Source organism: Oryzias latipes, chromosome 8, assembly GCF_002234675.1.
Source record: "Oryzias latipes chromosome 8, ASM223467v1".
Classification (NCBI taxonomy): domain Eukaryota; kingdom Metazoa; phylum Chordata; class Actinopteri; order Beloniformes; family Adrianichthyidae; genus Oryzias; species Oryzias latipes.
Genome location: NC_019866.2, coordinates 18,942,354 through 18,968,423, shown reverse-complemented (window position 1 = coordinate 18,968,423; position 26,070 = coordinate 18,942,354). Strand labels below are relative to the sequence as shown.

The 26,070-nt window shown below is 39.6% G+C and overlaps 1 protein-coding gene across 1 annotated transcript; it reads right to left on the bottom strand.

Annotated features, from left to right (window-relative positions):
• Positions 1 to 16,673: 16,673 nt before the first annotated feature.
• Positions 16,674 to 25,463, bottom strand: LOC101165891 (interleukin-2 receptor subunit beta). The gene is made up of 10 exons (XM_011478464.2): positions 25,171 to 25,463; positions 24,029 to 24,108; positions 23,819 to 23,939; positions 23,669 to 23,735; positions 23,478 to 23,571; positions 23,220 to 23,368; positions 22,862 to 23,063; positions 22,690 to 22,789; positions 18,610 to 18,688; positions 16,674 to 17,816 (listed from the first exon to the last, which is right to left on the bottom strand). The coding sequence occupies exons 1-10, from the start codon at positions 25,173 to 25,175 to the stop codon at positions 17,106 to 17,108; spliced, it is 1,608 nt and encodes a 535-aa protein (XP_011476766.1). The 5' UTR covers positions 25,176 to 25,463; the 3' UTR covers positions 16,674 to 17,105.
• Between the last annotated feature and the right edge of the window lie 607 nt (positions 25,464 to 26,070).

Genomic DNA, 26,070 nt, shown 5'->3' with positions numbered 1-26,070 from the left:
ACATATTTGTCTGGCAGAAACCTTCCTCAATCTGCCTTTATCTGCACAAGGCTGTGTGCGCTCTGAATCAGCCAGAAATCATTAAATACTACGATGATCACATGTATGCTTTCATGAAATATCCAAAGTTTTTATACCTTGTCCAAAGCATTTAACTATTTCCCGCTTTTCAACAGCAGATATCCTTTTTCTTTCCCATATTGCTTGGAAATATTTGTCTGCTTAACCTTCCTCTGGTGTTAGCTTTCTGCTGCCATCTGTGGTGTTAGCGGGTCATTTTGGACCCGTGTATTAAATCAGCCATAAAATACCCTAAAAACAATTTTTTATCATCCAAAGTTTTTCTTAACTCTTGTTTAGCTGGTTGGGCTCCCTTATCCATGAAAAGATTGGTTTTAATATTTTTTGTGGCCCCCTGGGCCTTTGTTTTTAACAGCATACCCCTTGTTTTCAATGTCTAAAAAGTGGTCAAATGAACCTTAAGAGAAGAAGGCAACAAAATAATCAGTTGTTCTGTTACCTGAATATAACTGACAGATATTAAAACACATTTCTTAAATATTCAACAAAATTTTTTTTTAATTTTAATATTATCAAATATAGTAACATCTATGGTGTTCGGGTCATTTTTGACCCGTATATATTTACTTCAAGAAAAGGGCAAAAACAAGTCTTTTCTCCACACAATAGAACTCTAATACAATATTTAACAATATGAAAAACAGAACAGTTGTAAAAAATAAAAAATTACAATAAAACAAAGATTTGCAAAGTCAAATAAACAACAACCAATCAAGAAAATCACACCAAAAGAGATCAAGTACTTCTATAAAAACTCTGCAAACAACATGCCTGTGTGTGTGTTTAGATGCACGTGTTGCAAAAAATTACACTTCTAGTGTGTTCTTTGCAGATATATTTGTTGCAGGTGAAGCACACTATGTAGGTTTTTCTGTCCATATTGCTAGGGCAGACCTGACACCTCTTTCTTTCTTAGCGAGGTGGTCTCACTGGCATTGTGGCTGGAGTGCTTGAGGCAGGGCTGGCTTCTGAGGGGGAAGGTGATTCTGATGCTCTTCTTGTTGCTGTGGATGTGGATGGCTTGTTTGGGACCCCTGCAGCTGTCTGACCAAGTCTGCAGCAGCCGGAGCTCGGGGCACCCGTTCCTGTTGCTCAATGTGCGGCTTGACAAGGGCATTCCCGAGCTCCTCAAGACACATTCTCCGCTTGGTGTTTTGGGTTGAATTCCACCCTTGGTAAATATTGGTCCACAACACAAATGCATTGTATGTAGACACATTGAGGATGTTGTAAAACACAACCATTGGCCATCTCCTGGTCATGTGCCGGCAAGTGTAGGTGGCAGTAAGCTTGTCCAGATTGTCCACTCCTCCTTTATTTTTGTTGTAGTTCAGGATGATTATGGGCTTTTTGTCACTTCGTGACCCCAGGGGTCATTTTGATGATGTTTGTAGCAGCTGTCCTTCCATGTACATCAGGAGGAACTGTGCTCCAACGGATGTTGCCACGTTTGGATTGGAATGATTCAGCAGGAGTAGCTTCAGCACCAGTGACCTCCTCTGCAGACTGATCAGTTGTGTCTTTTTCTTCCAATTGGTACTCCACATCATCTTCGTTCTCAGAGGCCCGCTCATCTCCATCGCTAAAATCCTGTGTGTCCTCTGCCTCATTTGCAAGAAATATGTGATCCAAAACTTCATTTACATTGAATTTTCTCCTCATTGTTGCATCCTGTGAATTGGAGATGTTTACTCTGCTTGTGGTGTGCCCCAGGGATCGATCCTGGGACCCCTTCTGTTCAACCTCTACATGCTGCCACTAGGGCAGTTAATACGCAGTAATAACATATCTTATCACAACTATGCAGATGATACTCAGATCTATGTGTCACTGACAACAGGTGAATATGGGCCGGTGGATTCACTCAGCCACTGCCTCCAACAGATCAGTGCGTGGATGCAGAACAACTTTCTCCAGCTAAACTCAAACAAGACCGAAGTTCTTATTTTTGGCCCACAGAAACAAAGAGAAAGTGTCAGCAGCTACCTTCATTCTCTGTCTCTTAAACCCTCAAATCAAGTCAGAAATCTAGGGGTAATCATGGACTCTGACCTGAACTTTAACAGCCATATCAAGTCAGTAAAATCAGCGGCATTTTACCATCTGAAAAACATTGCCAAAATCAAAAACATAATGTAAAAGCCAGACCTGGAGATACTTATTCATGCATTTGTCTCCAGTAGGTTAGACTACTGTAACGGCCTGCTCACCGGCCTCTCCAAACGAGCTGTAAAACAGCTTCAGTACATCCAGAATGCTGCTGCTCGAGTCTTGACCAGAACCAGGAAGTATGATCACATTAGTCCTGTGCTCAGGTCTCTGCACTGGCTCCCTGTACCCGAAAGAATAGACTTCAAAGCAGCTCTGCTTGTGTACAAGTCTCTCCATGGCCGAGCACCAAAGTACATCTCTGACATGTTAGTGCCATATGAACCATCTCGTACTCTGAGGACCTCAGGGGCCGGCCTCCTGTTGATTCCCAGAGTCCGAACTAAACAAGGGAAATCAGCGTTTCAATATTCTGCAGCTAAAATCTGGAACAGCCTCCCTGAAGTCGTAAGACAGGCCTCTTCTGTGTTCATGTTCAAATCTAGACTTAAAACATTTCTGTTTAGCCGTGTATATGACTGAACGGTCCTATCTGCACTTTTCTTTCCTTTCCTTCCTTTATTTTGAAATCAATTTTAAAATTTTTTTTTTTTCTTTTCTTTTCTTTTAAAGTAAATTTTACGTTGATTATTTCTATGATGTATTGTGATTTTAATGCATTTTTCTGTTTTGCGAAGCACCTTGAATTACTTTGTGTACGAATTGTGCTATACAAATAAACTTGCCTTGCCTTGCCAAGTCACCACCTCTACACTCAAATGGCTTGACAAGTCTCTCCCATTGTTTGTTCTCGCAAAAAGGCAAGGAGAAAAGCCCCTAAATGAAGCTCAAGTGGTTGGAGGAAGAGGCTGTTGGTTGATTCTGTGTTTATGATTTCATTTTTGTCATTTTTTATTGTTTTATAATCGAAAATTTTGACTGGGTCAAAAATGACCCGAACACCACAAAAGTCATTTTTTTCATCAGCGCACTTTATAATTTAGTAAAAAAAATAATAAAGCTTTTATTTTGTTTAAATGGAAGTTTCTGACAAAGTCAAAAAGTTTCAACGCAAAAAACAAATATATGAAGTACTTTTATGCATGCTAAAACTCAAAACGGGTCCGTAGGGACCCTAACACCATAGGAAGGGTGGAACATCCTCTTAAGTTGTTTTACCTTTAATTGAACTCACCTGACAAACTAATTATCACAGGTATCTGTAATTGATGTCAGTGATCCAAAGAGCCCCAAGACAAAATATCATCCTTGAGTGTAATTGAAAAACAAAGAATAGTATCTTTTTGACATTTAAATACAATTTGCATAATAATTTGGAACGCACTATATTTATCCCCTGACTACCACCACTTTTAGACTGGGCTAAATAATTCAACACTTCATTCCACTAGCTCCTATCCTTCATCCATATATCCTTCTCTTGTCCTGCACATAAGCTCTCCTGTTAGATTTAAGCCTCCTTTCTCCTTCTCATTTTATCCGGATCCTTGTCCGTTCCCTCTTCTCTGGCGTCATCAGGCACCGTCTGGTATCTGCGGTCAAACTCATCAAGATTTGAGAAATGTTCATGAATATTTTAGGCTAGAATGTTACGACAGAAGTGAGGAAAAATGAAAATCTAAAGCATAAAATCTCACTCCAATTTTCTCATTTTTTGCATCAAACTAGTTGGCTCTTCAGTCATCAGATTGCCTGATGGCACTAGAATTTAAATTATTTTGGTGTATTTAAGTTGGTGATCTTTGAGCCTTTTTGTCATCTCATGATAGCTAGAGCCAGTAAAGTGACCTGCTTTTCTGTTGTACATAAAGCTGAATTTAATCTGAATTCTGCACCCGTTACACCACCCAAACTATACAGTTTGTGTAATGTCAAGTTTATCTAAAACATTTTTCTTGATCTAAGACACAGTGACATCACAGAATGTTCACTGTGTTAACTTTCATCAGAGATTTTAAATAGAAAAAATATTCCTTACAAAAAACAGATCTGCAAACAAAACACGACACCAGCAGATTTATCTGCAAGTTGTTTTGTTTGTTAGGTTGGCCAATTTGACTGTTTCAAAAGACAACTACTGTAATTTCAATAGTGTTTTTGTATTTTTACACACCAGTTTAGATTTGTTTTTTGACTCCAACCTTGTCTGAGCACAGCTCTGGCCTTCTATCACGTAAACCTGAGAGGATTCCGTTCACACACGCATAACGGCGCCAACAACAGGAAAACGTGTGGAGCAGCTCCAGAGAAAAAAAATAAAAGAAATAAATTTAAACTAAAGAGCGAACTAAAGCCTGGGTTTACACCAAATGTGTGGGTTCTAAAACATTGTACAGTCAGTGATCTGATAATGTTTTTCCAATTTGTTACCAGAGAAAATAGTCCAGCACCTCGGTTCTCAGCAAAAACAAAACAAAACAAACATAAAAAGTAAAATAAAAAAAAAATAAAAACTTTAAAAATGCCAACTGAAAAATATGAAGCAGGTGAGGTGCATCATGGGAGTTATCTGTCAAACAATTCTGTTTGAGTGATTGTCCGGTTTCAGGTAATGGTATTTTTAACTACTATTTTAGTCCTGTACCTTTGTTTAATTTGATTAATTTATGAATGCTAGACCTGTTTTATAGCTAATCATACTTATGGAGCAGTTTGTTATGTTTTCATAAGTGACTTGAAGACAAGTTTTTGTTGAAGTAAAGTTGACTTTTAAAAAGTAGCACGTGTGCTAAGATTGATTCACTTCACTGGACAGCAATATAAATGTTCAAAGAAAAATCTGATGTGTGGGTCTGTTACAATGTTTCTGTTACTTATTTCAAAGCTTGGAGATTACGATCACTTTATTTTTGGCCTTTTTAACCGCAAGCTCTGCATATAGTGGGACCTTAAAAATGCTTTCCCAGGGGGACAGAAGAAGTCCTGGTCCAGCCTCTAAACACTGCACAAAAACCAGAGACAGAAAAAGATTGTGGCTCTGCACACAAGTTTATGAGAGCAGGAAACCTTGATCTTTGACATTTTTTTCTAAAAACAAACCAAGAGAATCTGGAATTTTGAAAGGGAACATTAAGTTCTTTGATGTCTGATAGTGTTTATAAAAGCTTAGAAATTAGACACATGCTTTAAATTCTCCATCTGTAAACTGAGAGCTGCAGTTCTGGTCCGACTGCTTTTGGGGCTTTTTTACCTTTCAGGATGGTCATGTTGATGAAAGTGCGGACCTCAGGGATGTGGCTGAACTCTGGCATGGCTCTCTGATCTCCACTGCCCTCTGCTGGGCCCAGGGGATCACAGCAGCGTTTGCAGGCCACAGGAGCACTGAGAGGAGGCACCATGACCACCGGGGAGGAGAAGAATAGCAGGAGGAGAGCTTCTAACATAACTGCAACTGAAGGAAGAGTAGAAAAAAAATGCAAAATTAAATCAATTCTGATGATGGAGGACATATAGTAAGAAAATCAAACTTAAATTCCATTACTGAGTATATCCTTCTGACTAGCAATGCAGATTTGTCCTCTGTAGATAATATTTCTAAACCCAATTATCTCCCAACAACTGCATTCTACTGACTTAATTCCTTTTGGTATCTACTGAGAACATTTGAGGCTTTTCAATGGCACTAATTATAAAGAGGTGGGACTCTGGGAATTTTAGTTTTTTTGGGTTAAAAAGTGTTTTGATTGGACAAAAATGTTTTCTCTGGTATTCAGGACGATACATCTGCTTCCATAAAATTATCCAATTCAGCAAACAAGAATTTGTTACACTTGGATGCTCCCAAAGCTCAAAGCAGTAGAAGCTCTTTTTGTGTTAAGCAGAAAAATATTGGGAGATTTTTGACATGAGAGCAATCCATAAACTTTTTGGGTTTAAAAAAACAAACAAATGTACCGGTAATCCTTCATTTTTTTCAAGCAACGTTTTCTGTAGCTTTTTGAAAAGTGTTTTCTTTGTTACAACAAATTATGTGAACAAAAGAGATGAAAACAAGGACTAGTTTGCATGTTAGCAACAATACAGTCCATGCAAGTGCCTGAAAAGTCGGATTTTTTTGCTAGTGTGGCGTGAATGTCTGGAGGAATTTCCTATCAAGCAATCAACTCATTCAGTGCAAGAAAACAAAAGGTGTTTTTGCATGTTAGCTGCAGCTTCTGCAGCAGAGATGTAATATAAGTAAAGATCCCACATCTGCTCCTGGTGTTTTTCTCTGATCTCAGTGGGAACATGCAGACTGGAGCCAGATGTTAAGGGTCATTTACTGACGGAGCACATTACATAACTACTTTCCTTTTTTTTCTTTCTCAATAAAGAATGCAGTAGACCCTGAAACCTGTTTAGCCTAGTTGCATGGAGTTAAGTTTTCCATTCATCCATCGCTGTGACTGAAGTCATATTCACTTAAAGAATGTTAGTCCTTCACATCAATCTGCCTTATTGTCAGTCATATTTTGTTTATGCTTTCCTTCTCAAATTCTCATGCAGCTACAGCATTAATTCCACGAGGAAGGACTCACCTGGTTCAGGTCTGCTGCAGCTACAATGTGCTTAGCAATGGGAGAAATCTGTCTTCTCTTTTAGGAACTGAGATCCCCATCCGACTAAAGCCGCCTCCTTTTCCTTGAGCCCTCCTTCCTGTGAACTCTGGAAACTGTTTAGCCCAAGAAAAGCTGTCCCTTTGCCCACACAGCCTGCAGCAAACAGCAAAAGCATGCACCTGTGCAGCAGCTACAAACTGTTGAGGAGTATTCTTTTGAACCTTTTCTCCCCTGTTAATAACATTAGGTTATTGTATTCCTTTCTTCCATTCTGGGTCCACCCATTTTCTGAATTGTTGCAGAGCTTCACTGATCCAGCTGCAAGGAAAAAGGCATAAACTTTAGGAAATGAGGGGGGAAAAAAAGGCCACAAAAAAGAAAACAATGAAAATGGGAGCAACATCCATCAAGGGATTATGTGTTTCCAGACTCAGGAATGTGCTGCTTTGATTTGCTGTTAGATTGTTTATGAAGGCAGGGAGGTCATAAAGATGGAGGATCTCTGGCGTCGATTTTATTCCTGCTGTTTCTGCAGAGAAAAAGATGGCAAATCTCCCTTTTTGTCGTTAATTTTAGATAAATAAAATACTCTGCAAATAGATGGACAGAGCATTTACTAACATATTCTAGTTATTGGTTTGTTTAGAATTGTAAACCATTTAAATGATTATATGATAACCGAACACGACCCAGAGAAAGGGGAAAAAAGGTCTCATATTAAAGGAACACTCCCAGAAAAGGGAGGATTTCTTCATGACTTGTCAATCAAAAGAAAATGTGGTAATTTTGTTTTTTTAACAATTATTGGTAAATCTCTGCGACCTGTTCATGGTGACTAAACAAATGAAACTTCAGATAAATACCTTTTTGACTGTTATATCATTCTAAAAAACAAAAATGTGGTCAACACCAAGCAGATCCTAAAGAGTGTACAACAGTTTTTCTCTGTTGGTTTGGCTCATTTCTTGAAACTACAATGACCCTCTCAAACACACTTCTACACAACAGTTCAGCTTCCAAAAAAAAAAAAAAAAATCACATTTCTTTCCGAAACTCTTCAGACACGATTCAGAAGCAGATTCTTTCTCAGATAAAGAGCCAATGCCATCAACATTACATAGACCCTTCTCAGTTATTTTGTCTCATTCTCATCCACTTAGTTCTTTTCTCCAAATAACTGGAATGCTTCAGCACACCATGGATCCCCGGCAGACACTCAGATCTCTTTCAAAACAGTTTACCAGGTTTCTTTCTCAATTAAACAGTCAGTGGCCACAAAAACTCTGTCCCTTTGGTAGTGTTTGAGCTCTGCAGGTCAGAATACTTAGATGTTTTGTCAGCATGGAAGAGGTCGAGCTAACAAAATACATTCACGTATAAAAGTTAAAAAAAAAAAAAAAAAAAAAAGGATTTCACAGTAAGAGCAGAGTCTGACTGAAAATAATAAACGCATTTGTATGCACCAATGGCTTGATGTCCCTCAGATGCCAAGACCCAATGCTGGGTTGTTGTTGGAATGATCGAAAAAATGCAACACATAAATGCAGAATGCCTTTCTGTACCTGATCGAAGTTGCATTTCACTTGTGGTGCACTATGGGGAGACACCAGAACAACAGGTAAAATAAAACATTAACAAGGATTATTGATATAATTTATTCCAGTTTGCTCTGTCAACAGACCGAGCCGTCGTTCGCCCACCCTTGGTTAGTGACATATAGATTTATAGGAAAACAGTGTGAGAAGCAATGTTTATCACGTAAAAAATCGTTTCAATGAGCCTGAATTCATCTGAACTGAAAACTTGCTTCAGATTTTGGGGGAACCTAATGCTGAAAAACACATTTTAGTTGCTAAAGCTGCTAAAATAAAAGCTAGATGCTGAATAAACTGAAGAAAAACATGGATTAAAAAAAGCTTAAAATGTAAAATAGCTTTTAAAAGTTTCAATGTTAATGTCACAGATTCTGGTCTGTCAAGTCAGATGAATTCCTTTTTACCCTTCTGTCTTTCCATGCCTTGCTCCGTACACCCGGCCCCCCCGATTCATCTTCAGTAACATGCCTCTGTTTCTCTTCATTCTGGTGTGAGTTTGTTTTTGCCTTGCCTGCAGTTCCACTTGCTCATGTTTTTAATCATGGTTCTGTTTGGATTTGTGTTTATGAGCCTCTTCTTGACACACTTTGTGAATTATTTTGCCTTTTTTCTGTTGTGATCTGACCTTTTCTTCCTCCAGCAGCTGTTAGCTGACTTCTTCCTACTCAGCCTTTAGTGTTTAAATCCGTTTAAATGTACTTTCTAACTTCCTGTATGTGTCCTAAATTAGCTCCTTTAATTTTTAACATTGATATTTAAAGATAAAAATCGGACTTAATTGCTAAAATTGCAGGAAAACAACTGGAATCTCAAAGGAGAGCATTTCGACAGATTGTTTAAAACCTTAAAGAAGTAAACAAATGAAGGTTCCATTGTCTGCTAAAACTGCTTAAAGTTCAAATGATCTTTCTAACTTTACATTTTATGCAAAAGTCAAGTCCAAAAGAAACAAATGTTTTATTTGTAAAGGAAAAGTGCACTTTGGGTTTCGAAGCTTTTGTGTCTGGAAAATATTTTTCTCAGCCACAGCCCCACCCTTGTGATTTCTTCAAAACATGCCATAATTGCTTTCAGCATGGAGAAGCAGAGGTGTGCTGACCTCTCTGCAATTCTGTGGTTTCACTCAGTGAGCTATCTGCGAAGGATAAGCATTCAGCTTTGTGGAAATGATGAACTTTTGGATCAAAGTTTTTCTGATCGACCATGCTCCATTTTGATGTCAACAAGTCAAAACTCACCTGTGATATCACAAAAACTAAACAGAAAAGCATCTTAGATTGCGAAAGTTAAATCTAAATAAGAGTTACATACTCTGATGTAATTACGGTATGTCATTCTTGCAAGGATGTGTGAAGGAGGGCTTTCAGGGACAGATTTGGATTGGGCATGAATGTGTTTTTGAACCAGCATCCATGACCATTCAAAATGCAGATATTGCATTTGAAACTCTTTGAATTTCACAACTTATGAATGAAAGACTAGGTTAACTAAACCTACCATAAATTGTATGAAAAATTAAAGGTCAAAATTGTAATTTTCCATGTTTTTGAATATGACCCAAAAAGTCCCCCCCCCGCCTCAATTTACAGGATCAACCAGCATGAATTCAGAAGTTTGATGTAATTTACATAACTGGCTTTGATGAGGCTGTACATCACAAAAATCAGTGAAGGATGGGATAGGGGCAAACCTTTATTGATGACGATAAATATGAGTTTTCTGAAACACTGTAAAAATTGGTGCTGCTGTAAACATAATGTAGCAACAAAGTACTGCATGATGTGGCTTCTTAAAGGTTAGGACAGCAGAGATGGTGTCATGGTGCTCGGTTCAGTCTCCTCCCCTCCCCTCCAGCTTCTCCACTCCTAATCACCACCAGCTGTCGTCACTCAACCTCATCAGCTCTGCTCTTCAAAATCAGACTCCTCATCATTCAACGCCAGTTCGTTATCCCTTATGGTGACTAAGCCTGGTGTCACGTCACGTCACGTCACGGCACGGCACGGCACGGCACGGCACGGCACGGCACGGCACGGCACGGCACGGCACGTCACGTCACGTCACGTCACGCTTTAAGTCTCTGCTCTTGTTACAAACTAACGCTGTTTTCCTGCTCCAAGAAACCCTCGCCACAAAAGACGTCAGTGGGACTCTTGATTCGCTTCTCGGAAATTCTCCGGACCTCTCGACCTACGCTGACCGCGTTTGCACCTCCAGCTTCGCCACCAGCCACAGCCGCTTCTGGATCCACGCCAACCAACCTGACCATCTCGGAGAAAATAAAATCATTCTTACATGCCACTTACCTGTCTTGTTCTCTGGGTTCCAGCATCTGGGTCCGCCACGCTAGGAAGATCATGACAGATGGCAAAGGACAGGGTTAAAGTTAGCCTGCCTCTTTTTAGTAACCACACTTGTATGTATCTGATAGAAAACGTTTTTATTACTGTATTAAAACTGCTCTTTCAAGACATAAAATGAAATCTCATTTAAATAAAAATATTAGCTTCCAGGCAAGATGGCGGGAGGTGCTGGTGGTGCCACACCATGCTCTCCAGCTGCTTTAGTGTGTCGACTTAGGCTAAAGCCTGAAATCCATGAGACTGTGGATGGCAAAACAATTATAGAAGATAAACTTACAAATATCTTGCGATGAAGTCTAGAACTTTAAGTCAGGATGAAATTGTATTATAAGCAGCAATAACCGTTGACTCAGACTAGATTGAGCCCTCCAAAAGTATGCTGTTTGAGCTCTGCCTGACAATGCAGCGCAATATAGCGCATAAAGGAGTGCAAAAAGACCTAAACAATCTGAAAAGTTGCCTCAAAGTCCTCAGTAGGTGCGGTTACATGTGCAAATTGGATCAGAATTGTACAGTGTATATAGGCTTCATAACTTAACAATCGGAAAAATGTTTTCCAATTATTACAAACGTTTACACATGCCACACTTTCGGTCGAAATAAATCATTTGAACATGTGCAGAATACCAGAAACCGGTTTAGAAGAAGAAACATTGAGTTCCATTGTAAACAAACAGAGTTGCGACATAGAACGAGATGATTTTCTAAACGTGCTTTTATTATTGTTATGATTATTATGAAGCACCTGTTCGCTCACCATTTTATCTTAATCCGTGTTGTCAGTGTTTTTTTTGGTAGCGTAACGGAGCCGGAAGAAGGGTTAGGAGTAGGCTAACATGTGCTAACAACATTTAGCCTTGTTTGAACATGAAATCAATGGCACAACTTGCATCTTGGCTGCATGTAAATATGTGGGAATAACATCAGCCTTTATTTTGTCTAGACACGACTGGTAATACAAATCCATGTAATTGTTCACACGGTTTCTAAGGACTGCACGGCGTTTCTGCTTTGAAAAGCTGCCTCTATTAGCTCACACACCGCCCCAAAGCCTCTCCTTTGCTAGGGGACCAAGTTCTTCATGGAGACACGGTTCTCCTGAGTTCGGCAGAGCGGCTTAACAGACTGCACACCGGAGCGCACTGGTAACAAAGGACCCTCCCCTGCTGCAAACACAAAGCTACGAGTCCGGCTGCTGTGCTTAGCGACATGCTTTGCTCATACAGAGCAGCCGGCCGGTCCTGTTCACGCTCCAAAGCCTTCTCTGGAGCGCCACACCGTCTATGCATTTACAAACAGGACCCATCCTGTTTATGATCTATTGTACATGCTTCCCTTAGGAAACATAATCAGGAAACACAGCAGTAGTTTTCATTGTTATGCTGACGACACGCAGTTGTATTTATTTATTAAACCTGACCAGAATGACAATATAGCCAACCCAGAAAAAACTGAGGTCATTATACTAGGTCCCAAAAACCGCAGAGATGCTCTGTCTGCTCAGATAGTCTCCCTGGATGGCATAAGTATAGCCTCCAATTCCACAATTAGAAACCTTGGGATTTTATTTGACCAGGATTTATCATTTAAGACTCACATATCTCAGGAATGTAGAACTGCCTTTTTTCACCTGCAGAGTATTGCTAAGATCAGAAATATACTTTCTAAGAGTGATGCTGAAAAACTCATCCATGCATTTGTTACGTCGAGGCTGGATTACTGTAACTCCTTGTGACCAGCATGTCCTAAGAGTTCCTTAAGAAGTTTCCAACTTGTTTAGAACGCAGCAGCTAGATTGTTAGCAGGAACTAACAGAAGAGATCACATCACTCCTGTGTTAGTTTCACTTCAATGGATCTCAGTTGAACCAGAATCAGAATCAAGTTCAAGATCCTCCTGTTAACCTATAAGGCCTTACATCCTATATCAAAGACCTCATAGTCCCTTACCATCCAAATAGAACACTTCTCTCCCAAAATGCAGGGCTGCTTGTGGTTCCTGGAATTAGTAAAAGTACAGTTGGAGGTAGAGCGTTTAGCCACCAAGCTCCTGTTTAATGGAATAAACTCTCAGCTCATGTAAGACAGTCCAACACAGTTTCTACATTCAAAGTTAGATTGAAAACATTCCTCTTTGGACAGGCTTATTGTCTAACTAGCTAGTATTCAGAGATTATTTAACCTAATGTTAATGTGTTTAAATTAAACTTAATAACAAGTAGTTGTCACTAGGCTGCTAGTAATTTTGAAGCTGGGGTAGCTATGGTGCACTGGGGTTCTGTCCTCTTTTCTCATCTCCTTCTACCCTCCTTCTCTCCTCTGTTCTTGATCATTATTCATCATTTAATTCCTTCTGTTTGCTGCAGTGCGATTCATGTACTCTCCCTCTTTCCCTCTCACCTCTGGGGGAGTGGGAGTGCTTCCAGATTCCAGTTGGCTCATCCGTGCTCTCTGGCTCGTCTCTGCTCCTGCTCCCACACCTGGCTGTGGATCCTGTCTCCGGCTCGACTCCCGCACCCGGCCGTCCCCCCAACTCCGTCTGGATGAAGCTCGTCTGCTGGACTTTAGATATGTAGTTTTAGAGTTAGATAAGTTAATTCTGCTCTATGAGTTCTTGTTAATCCCCTGTCCGTCCTGGGGGAGGATCCCTCCTTCATGTGGGCACCCCTGAGTTTTTTTCGTTTTTTCCGGAATCCGTTTTTTTTAGGAGTTTTTCCTTACCGCGAAGGAGGGTCTAAGGCCAGAGGGATGTCCAGTTTAGACTGTTTAATTAGTTCAATTTAGTATGTTCCTATTGAATTCTATGTATTCATGATCCTTTTGATTTTATGTTTAACTTTTTCAATACGATACGAGGCCCATCTAGACGACTGTTGTTGTGAATTTGGGCTATTCAAATAAAATTGAATTGAATTGAATTAAATTTCAGGCAGGTAACTCGAGCAGTGCTTTTACCTGGTTACTCCTCCCCGCGGGCGGTTCTGTCTAATCAACTCACCTGTTCAGCGTCCTACTTAGGTTCCAGGTGTGAGGTCCAATTGCTCTTCTTCCATTTCCGCGAGCTCTGCGTTCTTCACCCCACCCTTCTCCCCGGCTTCCACCTGTGAGCTCCGTTAGGGGTACTTTAATACCCAAAGTTTTCTATGGAGATCTTTGTTTTATGTATTTGAATGGAGCCTTATGCCAAAATAAAAGGAATATGTAAATACATTTTCTTTCCTGCATGGGTTGTCTGACTGAAATGACCTTTAAGATTTGAGAAGGTCATTTCAGTTTGAAGAAATGAGCCAAACCAAAAAAGATAAACAGTGAAAAAATTAATAAGATGATAAATTTTACTATGCCAAAAATTAAATTTGAAAAGAAACAGAAGTCTTTTGTTGGGTTTTATCATACTAAAGCATTAATTATTTTTTATCTTCTATCTGTGGTGCAAATGCTTACAGAGCACATTCCATTAAGTGCAGTTTCACAACCAAATTTGTTTTACTCTTTTTTTTATTTTTTACTTACTGAGTAATAGTTACCCTTTTTAGTGGTTTTAGCTGCTGCATTGTCTCTTTCTTTTCACATAATCTTTGCAAAAAACAGCCAACCACATGTCAGCCTCTCTTTTAAAATATACATTAATTAGAAAACAAAGGCACATTTTTTTAAGCAGGATGCACACGTTTCCAGAGGGAGGAAAAGAAAGGGTCTGCTTTATTTGTTTGAAGCCTTCAATGTCTTTTAGAGGCAAAAAATGTAGTTGCAGCAAATACATTTATGAAAACCATGAAAGCAACCATTTACATGTAAAATATATTTTTGTGTTTATTTAATATAACAACTTTAAGCCAATTAAAATAATTAATTCTCCTATTTGTTATGTAAAATGTTAACTGCAAATGTTGATCATCCCCGTGGCTTCTCAAAAAAATAAAATAAAGAGTAATTATTGAACGGATGTGGGATGTGATGTTTGAGTCTTCATCTAATCTGATGGACAGTAAAGTACCCAGAAGTACAGGTTGACATTGTTTCATGATTGAAATCCCCTCCTCTGTGCAAGCTTTTTATAAGTCCCACGTCAACGAGATCTTATCTTGTAATCTACAACCGCTTGGTATGAGAAGACATCCACTCTCTGCACTATGATTCCCAGCAACACAAATCTTAAGTGGGTGAGTAGTTTTGCAATCGCAAGCAAAGCCACATTTGCATGTTCATGTGCACTTAAAGTTAATGCACCAAAGCAGGAAACAATGCTTTAACTTTTTTTTTCCTTTTCTGCCCAAAGAAAAATAAAAGATGTGTTTTGTACATGTTGAATTATTTCCTTTCCTGTGTTTACATTTCTACCAAAAATTCTGTCGAAATATCAAAAATTCTACTTAAATAATTGAGTTTGCTATCATTTTTCCATGCATTTTCTTTGTATTTACTTTTCATTTGTCCATTTTTGGGGGTCTGTGGCACAGAAAATAAATGGTCCTCGGAGTAAGTTTGCTGGTTGAGTTCCCACTTTGTCTGGGATTGTGCTTCGTGTCCTGGATAACAAAATGGGTCAAACTAGCCCAAAATTATTTCTTAGTAACTTTATCCACTCATCCAAGATTAAAATAATCTTTTTAATAGGTTTTCATTTTTATAAAAGTTTAAAATAACAACAAAAAATCCCCACAACAACAAAAACAAAAGTTTTGGTTTGAGTCAAACAACACAAGAGATAAAGACTTTTTTGGGAGATAACGGTATTTGTTTACATTATGGGATGGGTCAAACTAACTCACTGTGTTGGATTTAGTGACTTCTTTAAACCATTCTAAATAGTTGTATCTATTTTAGACAGAAATTAAAAGGCTTGATTGAACCTGAAAGCCACATGGGGAAGAGTTATGATAGTTTTACCAAAGTAAAACTTCACGTTTCCTTTTCTAAAACCAAAAAAAACACTTTTAAAAGTCTAAAGCACTGTTGGAGAGATTATATTTGCAGAATTAGTGGCTCACTATGATCCATTAAATGTGCTTTTATTTACTCACACTTGGTGAAATGTTTTATTTTAAATCTAAACTTTTTATTTAGATTTTTTTTAATTTAGATTTATTTTATTTAGAGTGTAATGATTATTAGGACAATCTTGTTTAAATGACAGGTTTGACAATTGTTGTGCAACTGACAGATGAGAGGCTGGAAGCGCTGATGTAAATGGTAAGTGCGTTCTGACTTACTCGCCAAAATAACGTAAATCTTCTGAGAGGTGAACGGATGTCGCTGGTTTTGTCAGACTCAAATGTCAAACCACACCCTAATACACGCTCACAACACACCATCAGGACCACCTGACAGGACATGTAAACACTCAAGAGAAGACACGCAGCACATGTTTTGCCTCCCACACTTCACCTCTGCCCACCCCTCAGCCCCCATTCTGCAACGACTCAGGAAGTGAAGGTTGACCCATTTCTGCCAGAGCGTTTAATTTGTTTGGTCTTTACAGAAGTCACTGAGTACAACGGAAAGATAGAGCATCTGCGGAGACGTGACATTTTTCATTGATCTCACACTTTCTCCTCTTCTTTTTGGTATCTGAGTGTTGAAAGGTGACCACGGTGTCATTCTGTCAGACTATAGAGACATCTTGACATGCTGCAGTTGACATTTACCAACATAAAAAGGGCAACTTAGCTGCTTTTCTCCGACAGCGACACCAGGTTAAAAGCTTAAAGATGTTGCATCAGGACTTAAGAAGCTTTCCTGTGCTGCTACATAGCAATTTACACAAAAACCATCAACTCAGGGGGATAGTGCTTAAATAAAGAAGAAATTTGAACAATTGCTGTTGAGCACAACAAAAAAAAAATCACTGCAACTGACTTCAAACAAAAGGGGAAAAACCCTCACTGGACTACTGTTCTTTTATTTAAAGTTTAACTTAAAGTATTGTCATTCAGTATAAAAACAAAACAAAAAAACAAAAACATTTTTCTAAGTTTTTTTTTTTAAACAATTCTTAATTATTATTTTTTTTGTGCATTTTCTTTTGTTTGAAATAAGATGAATTCTGTGAACATGTTTAACATCTGTTAATCTGTGAAGCAGAACTTTTGCGTCTCGTAAACTTATTGATACCCACTCTAGTGGTTAATGCTCATTGGTGGAAAGAGAAGCTCAAGAAGAAAAATATTTTTTTATGAAAACCTCTGAAAGTCTCCTTTTGAGAGCCTCAAATGTTATCAGTCATGGTTTCATTTCAGCAGAGTTTAACTGACCAGAATCTCACCACACGACTTCACGGGATGCAGACAAAAACCCACAATCACTCTTTTAAAAAAAAAAAAGAATTTTCAACTTTCCCACATTTAGAAAGCTCACAGGAATCAGTTTGCTTTAGTTTGATTATAAACATCATTGTACTTTAGTTTGATGTCTGTATTTTCAGATGGACTTGTTGCTGAAAGTTGCCTGCAGCTCCTTCAGTGTCAGATAGCCACTTCTACTGGTCTCCACAGGCATGGAGGAGGATCTGCAGACAGAGCTGCTGGCGAGCAAAGCTGCTGAGCTGCTGCCTGCAGCCGCATCTGCCACTTCCTCTTGCAGGCTCTGAGAGGATGTCTGTGTTGCAGGATCAATGTGAGGAAGAGCTGGAGGCATGGAAGAGGTGAAGATGCAGGAAGAAAGATGCTGGGAAAAGAAGAGAAAGGGAGGACAGTCCTCCTGTCTTTCATCCATGTGCCTTTTATTTGTCTCCTCGTTTTCCTCTATGAAGCCAATGCCAGAGTCGGGACTGCTTGGTTCCTTCTTCAAACTTTCATAAGAAGGGTCTGAGTCTATGAATGGGTGAGGGCCGAAATCGTCTTGGTAGGTGAAATACCCTGGATTGGGGTCAGTAGGAGTTAAGGCCCCAGAGGAGCTTGACATGAAATAACCCATGTTGGAGTAGTTGGACAGAGAGGAGGAGTGGTAGCCAAACCTGCTGGCATTTGAGCCCGAAGAGCGGAAGCTCTGGTTGGAAAGAAGGGCCCTGGTAGAGCCGGTGGCTGTAGAGGGCATTGTGACCCAGTCCTCACACACCTCAACAGGGGAAATCAGGTCACACAGCTGTGCCGTGAAAATGGACTCGGACAAGGAGAGGGGATTAAGCCATTTCTGAGGAAGAAGAAAGGCAGATTGAGATTAGGAGATGAAATCCAACAGGTTTTTTAAACTGTAGAAACATTGCAAAACCTCACCAGCAGTGCAAACCTTCTAAAGGTAAAGCTATGGACACACTGGGTAAATTATGCGCGTTCAAGAACGGGCTAAATATACATTTTTGAATGCAAGTATAGCCCATGGTATTCACTCTGGACAAGCAATGACTAACGCACGTCTACAGGGTCTACAGTTGGAAGAGGCTTGGTGAGAAATATCAAAGCGGCGCAAACCTCGTGAATCTTGCTCCAGCTTTTTTCTTTTACAGTTCTACTCCAATAAATGAACGACTTGCCGACATATATTTCCAGCAGGGCACAAACCGCAATTGTCAAATTTCCCGCCATGATCAATTTTTAAACGATTACATACATCACAACCAAATCCAAGTCTCCGATTGGTCAAAGTTTGACCTGATTTTACTTTTAACGCATGTTCAATGGAGATGTGTTTTGTATTTAGAGCCCATGAACATGTGCAGCTACGCATGAGTTTTGAATGAGGAGACCAGAAATGCGCATTCACATGCATTTACATAGACGTTTCATTGGAAGTGGCCACTTAGACACTTGGCAGAGGGCAGTGTGAACGTTTCTGAGCAGAAGCCCTGCAGAGCAAATACTTAGAGACAGGTGCACTTGCATGTTCATTAATGTTGGAGTAAAACAACTATAAAAGAAATAATTAGCAAATCCCATAACATGTACGAAAATGTGTTTCATTGTTTGCTGATGATGCTCAAATTTACCTTCAGGTCTCCTCTGTGGATGGAGTGGAGAGAGTTGAAATACATGGATGGGTTTGGAACTGGCTTCACTTTGAGGAGACTGCAACAACAACCTGATGTTAGTTCTGTTTTCTGATCCAAAACAATGTGATAATAGGTTTGCAATGCAAACAAACATCACGAAATCATGAAGTTTTTTTTCTTCTTCAAAATTTTGTTTAAAACTTGACATAGAAGTTCGCAGATGACACAGCCATCGTGGGGTGTATCAGTGGCGACGAGAAGGAGGAGTACAGGAGCCTGGTGGATGATTTTGTTGTCTGGAGCCACAAAAACAACTTACAGCTCAACACCTCCAAGACTAAGGAACTGGTCGTCGACTTTGGGAGGGACAGACCCAACCCCAGACCAGTTCTGATAGGAGTGGAGGAGGTGGAGGTCGTGCAGACCTATAAATATCTTGGGCTGTGGCTAGACAACAAGCTGGACTGGACGAGCAACACGGGGCAGCTGTACAAGAAGGCCCAGAGCAGGATGTACTTCTTGAGGAGGTTAAGATCCTTCAACATCTGCAAGAAGCTCCTGGGGATCTTCTATCAGTCTGTGGTCGCCAGTGTACTAACCTACGCTGTGGTGTGCTGGGGGGGGAGCACCTCAAAGACAGACTTCTCCAGGCTGGAGAAGCTGATCAGGCGGGCTGGCTCTGTGGTTGGCACAAGGCTGGACCCTCTGGCTACTGTAGCAGAGAGAAGGACACTAAAAAAACTAACGTGTATCCTGGACAATGCCACCCACCCTCTGCACACGACCATCAGTAGCCAGAGAAGCACCTTCAGCAAGAGGCTGCTCCTCCCAAAGTGCAGGACTAATAGACTGAGGAACTCCTTTGTCCCCCGGGCCATCAAACTCTTTAACCACCACTTAGGAGGGGGGAGGGGGACAGAAAAGGAAAGGGCCTGAATGACCTTTTTTTTGGAATATGCTGTTTTTGCAGATATTTAAATTGTTACTTACTGTTCTAATCTTTCTAATTTCTCTAGTCACTGTGCTGCTTTTTCCTTTTTCCTATATGTATGTCAACCAGTGCTGTATGCGATGGAGATGTCAATTTCCATGCGGGAACCTCCCAAATGGATAAATAAAGTTGTCTATCTATCTATCTATCTATCTATCTATCTATCTATCTATCTATCTATCTATCTATCTATCTATCTATCTATCTATCTATCTATCTATCTATCTATCTATCTATCTATCTATCTATCTATCTATCTATCTATCTATCTATCTATCTATCTATCTATCTATCTATCTATCTATCTATCTATCTATCTATCTATCTATCTATCTATCTATCTATTATCTATCTATCTATCTATCTATCTATCTATCTATCTATCTATCTATCTATCTATCTATCTATCTATCTATCTATCTATCTATCTATCTATCTATCTATCTATCTATCTATCTATCTATCTATCTATCTATCTATCTATCTATCTATCTATCTATCTATCTATTTACGCAGTGTGCAGATGTATTAAATACAAGCTGGTATATCAAAAACATTTTTCCTTAAACCATTTACAATTATAGCTGATAGATAAGAAAAAAAATCTATATTTCAGTGTCTTTATAAAGCCCACTAGTACTGAATTCCTTTTGGGGTCACAGGGGCGCTAAAGCCAACCCACCTACTGTTGGGGAAAGGTAGGGTACATCCTGGACAGATCACCAATCTGTTGCAGGGGCCACACACTCACATTTTCATGTCCACTTAGGGGCAACGAGTCATCAATTAATCTAAAGATGGTGTTTTTGGATGGAGGAAGGAAGCGGGAATGCCCAAAGAAAATCCACTCATGAAGGGAAGGGTCCCAGATAAGATTTGAATCAGGCTGTGAAGGCGAGAGTGCTAACCACTGCACCACCGCGGTATTGTACCCTTGCAGAAGTATTTGGCAAAGCATGAATTTTATCTACATGTAGCTTTCAAGCCCTGATGGAATTTTTAAATCAGCATTTCCATAAAACTGGTTAGCATAAAGCATAAAAGCCTGTAAAACCTTCCGGCAGACAGCTGCACTGACATTGAAGCTGATAAAACACAGTGAAGCAACACCAGCTCCACAAATGACCACAGACTGGAAAAAACTCTACCCCAGAACCCTTAAAATGTGTATTTTTTTTGTCTGTCCTAATTTCTTACTGACTCAGGCACCTTGACTTCCAAAAGAATTGTTTTTATAACAGATTTAAAGAAAAAAAAAAAAGTAAATCTCTGAGCAATAATTTAGTTCATTTCCTCCCAGATCAATGAGGAGATTATGACAGGGTGACTTTAGGTTTACAAATATTATTATCTCTCGGCTATCTATCGGGTTTAATAACACAGAATGTGTTGTAGATCATTTCATGGCTGCGGATGATTTGTCATGTTCTCCCCCATGATTAAGTCTCGGCTGCTTTAATCAAACTGCTTTAATAATTAATGTACATATAATGTCAAAGATGAGTTATCATCAGAAGAAGATGACAGGAAATTAATATTTTTTACCAGCATAGCAGTGCCATTAATATATGTAAAAAAAATGTTGTGTTTTTTTCTAATCAATGCTTCAAAGGGATTTATCCCTTTGATGTGAATATGCATCAAACCACTTTGGTTACAAACTGAAGGGTTTAACTTTTTGACTTATACTCTTGCTAATTAGGAGTAATTTGTCATTGCATTATTATGTCATTCATTTTTCAATTATTCTACACAAGAAAGCAGACCATTATTATTCGATATTATTCTGGAGTCTGTCTGATTCTCTCATTTTTAAGCAAAAATTCAGATGACTGATTTGAGTTTTTCCCGTCAATTCAAACCATAAGTTATAAAAGTTTTGTTACCTTTTTTTTAATACAAAATAGTGGCTGCTCCTGTAGCTTCCATTCTTAGAGAGGGGAAGATTCTTTTAGGATATATTTTTTTTCTGTCTACAGCTCCAACGCCTACGGAGCCTGTATGCGGATAAATGTGACGATTGGTGCTGTTTGGGTCAGATTAGGTAATCCTGTGAGGATTACAATTTATAAAAGGTGGCAAGCGCCATTAAGATAGTTGCTGATTAGGGGTGTAACAATGAATCAACTTAATTAATGAATCAATTTCTGTTCCTACGATCCAAACAGGTTAATAATCGAATTGACTTATCCACTGCAGGAACACATCTCCCTAAATTGATTATATCTCAAGGGACTTCCTGCTAAAGTAAAGGTTTAATTAATGAGATAAAATAAAAGTATAAAATTATTTTTAAATGAAATAAATAGAGTAAATCAATAATGGAAAATACCAGAGACACGGTACATTTATTTTACTATAACAAATTTTTTTTCCAAGTGCATCACAGCGGACAACACTCGTGATGTCAGCAAAGTCATTCCTGTCCAAAGTGTGGCAACACTTTGAATTTTGCAAAGATTGACCATACAGCGTGGTAGAATGTTCTAATAATGTTCCCCTTGGATTATTTGGATGTGGAAAAAAAACAATGGGCTGAACCTTAGAAAACTAAACTGTGAATGGATTTAACATTAATTCTTGGAAAATTTCAGGCATTCATCTTTGAGTCGCACTGGTTCAATTTGTGGCTAAAGATGTCATGGATCCATTTTAGGTCAGTGAATCAGATCGTTTAAATTCAAACAAAATCATCTATGAATCTTATCAGCCACCACAAATTTTGATAAAATGGAATTGATGGTCAAATGAAAGTTTGCTCCCCTATTCCTCATATAATCAGACTGGATGGTGACGGCTAAATATTGGATGACGGACGAGCAGCGGAAAAAGGCAGAGGCGGCAGAAGTGCTCCTGTGTGAATCGAAGCAAACTCACAAACCAGTAAAGAGGATTTGGAGAAATATCTAGGATATGAGTACAAGAAATGACAAGAGACACCAAAAGTACCACAAAGGACTGTAGCATTTTGGATCTAGGGTTTTTCTTTTGTTTTAAAATTTATTTTATTAATCTTGTTCAAAAACAGTTGCTAAAATAAAACAGGGAAGGACATAATGATGATTAAAAGCTGCTCTGTTTCTTACCTTCTCTTCCTCCTATACAAGGCCAGTAAAAGAGAGATGATGAGGAAGGAGATGAGCGTGACTCCGGTCACTATGAGAAATACTTGATCCCCCCATGGTCCTGAAGCATAAAACTTTGTCTTTAACACTACTGATAATAAGAGACAGAAGAAGTGATGAGGAACATATCTACCTTGATTATTTGAATTTGGAGTGGATTTAGTGACAGCGTCCTCCGTCTGCGTCTCCCCCACCCAAGTTGTAGTTGGACTCCAGTCACTCCACTGACTGTTCTCCCTGACGGGGATAACTCTGACTCTCAGCTGCCACAGGCCGCTCAGGTGCCGGTCAGGGAGTTGCAGCTCCTGCTCTCTTAAACAAATATTCCTGGCCTTCTGTTAAAAGCAAGATCTAAAATGATCATTTCTCCTTCTTTCAACTTTCTACTAAGGGTGAAATGTTGTGCTTAAATCAGCCATGTAAACAGTGTTATTGTACGTGTTTTTTTTGTATGTTTTTGTTGTGATTCACGTGTGCAGACTGCAGCTCACCTCCCAAGATCCATTGCTTTTTTTTAGCTGAAGCTCAAATTTGTATCTGGACTTGAACAGGAATGAAACTGGGCCTTCTAGACGCCACCACACCCGGGTCCCGTTAGCGGAGCTGCTGACGTTGGGAGCGCTTGGACGATGCATTTTGACTGTGAGGACAGAGACGTGTGTGAGGGTTTTTTTTTCCCCACAAGTCTGCAGCATCACACATGTTTAGTTGAACTTATTATAGATCAGCTGCAGCAGTAAAAAACATACTGTGAAGACTTGGCTGGTAATTTGTGAGGCCTTCCACAAACGTGCTGTTACACCTCACGCTGATACTTGGCAACACCTCTGAACCCGAGAACGACTGGAGGACGGAGATCAGTCAACCCACTCAGAAAAATCTCAGCTTCATTTTAGCTGTGGAACAAAACATCAAGGATGCGTCCAATCAACTAACTGACCTTATTCTCAAAGACAAAGCTGCATCCTGGAGGAGAGTTTTCCCAATGTTTTACTTTGCAGCTCCGGCTAAAAATAAAAATAAAAAAAAGACAAAATTCAAAATGCTGCCTCTGTTTTCAAATGTTTTTGCAAGTGATGCTGTTACTTACGTGATGAAATGGCGTTTTTCTTCAGTCCAGATTTTCTTCTCCCCAGAAATCCAGCAGTCCTCACCAGAGCCACTCCAGACACAGCTGACATTGTTGACATAGTCATTGGTGCATTGGAGCCCTTGATGCACGGAGACACAAAAATGGGGAATGAAGTTCAGAAAATAGCTCCACAGCGATTTAGCCACAAATAGCGAGGAACAACCGTACTGTGAGAACGAGCTGCATGGATTGAGAGTAGAACCATCAGATGGTGGAGAGGACACTGCATGACCATGACTGCAACAAGGCTGGGAAGTAGAACAACACAAAAAAACGGCATCTTTAAAAAAAAACGCCGTCACATTCAGAGAAACTGCTGCACCTGCAGGAAAGTAATGATTTGTCAACTTAATCGATGAAGCGATTTATATACGATCGAACCAGATCGATCTGTCAGAGGTAAGTTGTTAATCAAATCGGCCTAAACTGTTATAAAATCATTTTAAAATGAAATAAATCGATTATATTTGATATTGGAAACTGTTGATTGGATTAATATGGTAGATTTATTTAACTATAACATAAAATTGACCAAGTGCATCACGGTGAACAACACACATGTGATGGCAGCAGAAAATGATCAATACATCGTTCCAGTCCAATGTGTGGAAAAACTTTGAATTTAGCAAGACGTGTGACCACACAGTGCTATAATACTCTAATAGTGTTCCCTTTGCTGTGGAAAAACAACAGTGGGCTGAACTTCAGGAAACTAAATTGTGAATGGATTTGAGATTAATTCTTGTTTACTTGTTTGTTTGTACACATATTCAATTTACACTTGATTATTGTGACAGAAATACAATGAATCTGGAAAAACTTCACCTGCACTGTTCAGTATCCAGGTATTTCTCTCTGAGTCACACTGGTTGAATATCTGGCTAAAGATGCCCTGGATCGATTTTAGGTCAAAATGAACTAATGTTGACTATGAATTCGATTTGCAACCATAAATTATGATCTGAAAGGAATCACTGAAACGATTCCTATTCACCTGAGTGTAAACTTTCAACCCCCCTTTCAAATCCTAAACTCGATGCTTCACAGCTGAAGGAGCCTCTCTGTGTCAAACCAAAACTCAGTTCTTATGCTCGCTTCATGTTTTCTGGTTTCTGCTTCTAGAAAGCTGGCGAGCATCTGTAAAAAGTGACCAGTCCTTTCAAAGCAGCTGAGTGTCACACAGAATAAAAAGTAATCTGGATTCATCCAAACTACAGCTACTTCGTAGACATCCAGAACATGCAGCTGATGTGTGTAACAGTTGTACAGTAACATTTCCATTTTCAGCAGAATCAATTTTGAAGAAGTACCTCATGAGTCGTGGCAGCAGGGGGGCTACATTGTCCTCCTCCGGACTGTGGAGATCGTCTGCAGTTTCTAGCCTACTTTCTTTATACTTACACCTTTATCTCTCTCTTGTGCAATCTTTCATCCCTCTGTCATTTTTTTGAGTGCCCGGTGACATTTTCCATTTGAAACCACAGCTTGTGTCTGACAGGAAGCAGCGCAGAGCGATAGTGAGAGGGGACAGGCCGCGGTGGAGGCGAGGAGGTGCTGGTGTCAGGGTGGAGGGAGGAGCGCATCCTCCTCCTGCTCTAACAGCAGCACCACCGTTCTGCTCAAGGGGTTCGAGGTCGCAAATGAATTATACCGAAAACAAGAAATACAAAAAAGCCTTGCCACATCCTGTTTCAATCTGAACATAAAGTGGAGCTGTTAAAAAAGAAACTCATCTGTCTTATGAAGTGGTTTGCATCAGTGAATTTCAGCCTGAAAGGAAAGATTCAAAGGCCTGGAGGGGCTAAATGCTACCAGATTTAGAACGGTGGGTTAAATGAATTGAGCTTTCTGGATGACAGACTCTAAACAGCATCAAAACCGCTGCTGTTTCAGCCACAACCGCTGTAGATGCACGTAACGCAGGCAGGTTGAAAGTCAAAGCGGGTGGTCAACCAGCATCTCTCCTCTGCAGCTGCAGGCCTCCGAGCTGCTCCTCTGGACAGGAAACGTCCCCCACTGACAGTTAGTCGCAGCTGACAGCGTCGGCTAATTTCAGTTCTTAACGTGAATGGTCAAAACAGGTTCTCTGAATTGTTTTCAAAAAAAGCCAGATGGAAGTGATGAAATCAGTGCACATGTGGATGAGGATCTGACCTTTCACCTCACCATGCATTGTGTGCAGAAAGGATTCATCCAAACTGTTGCAACAT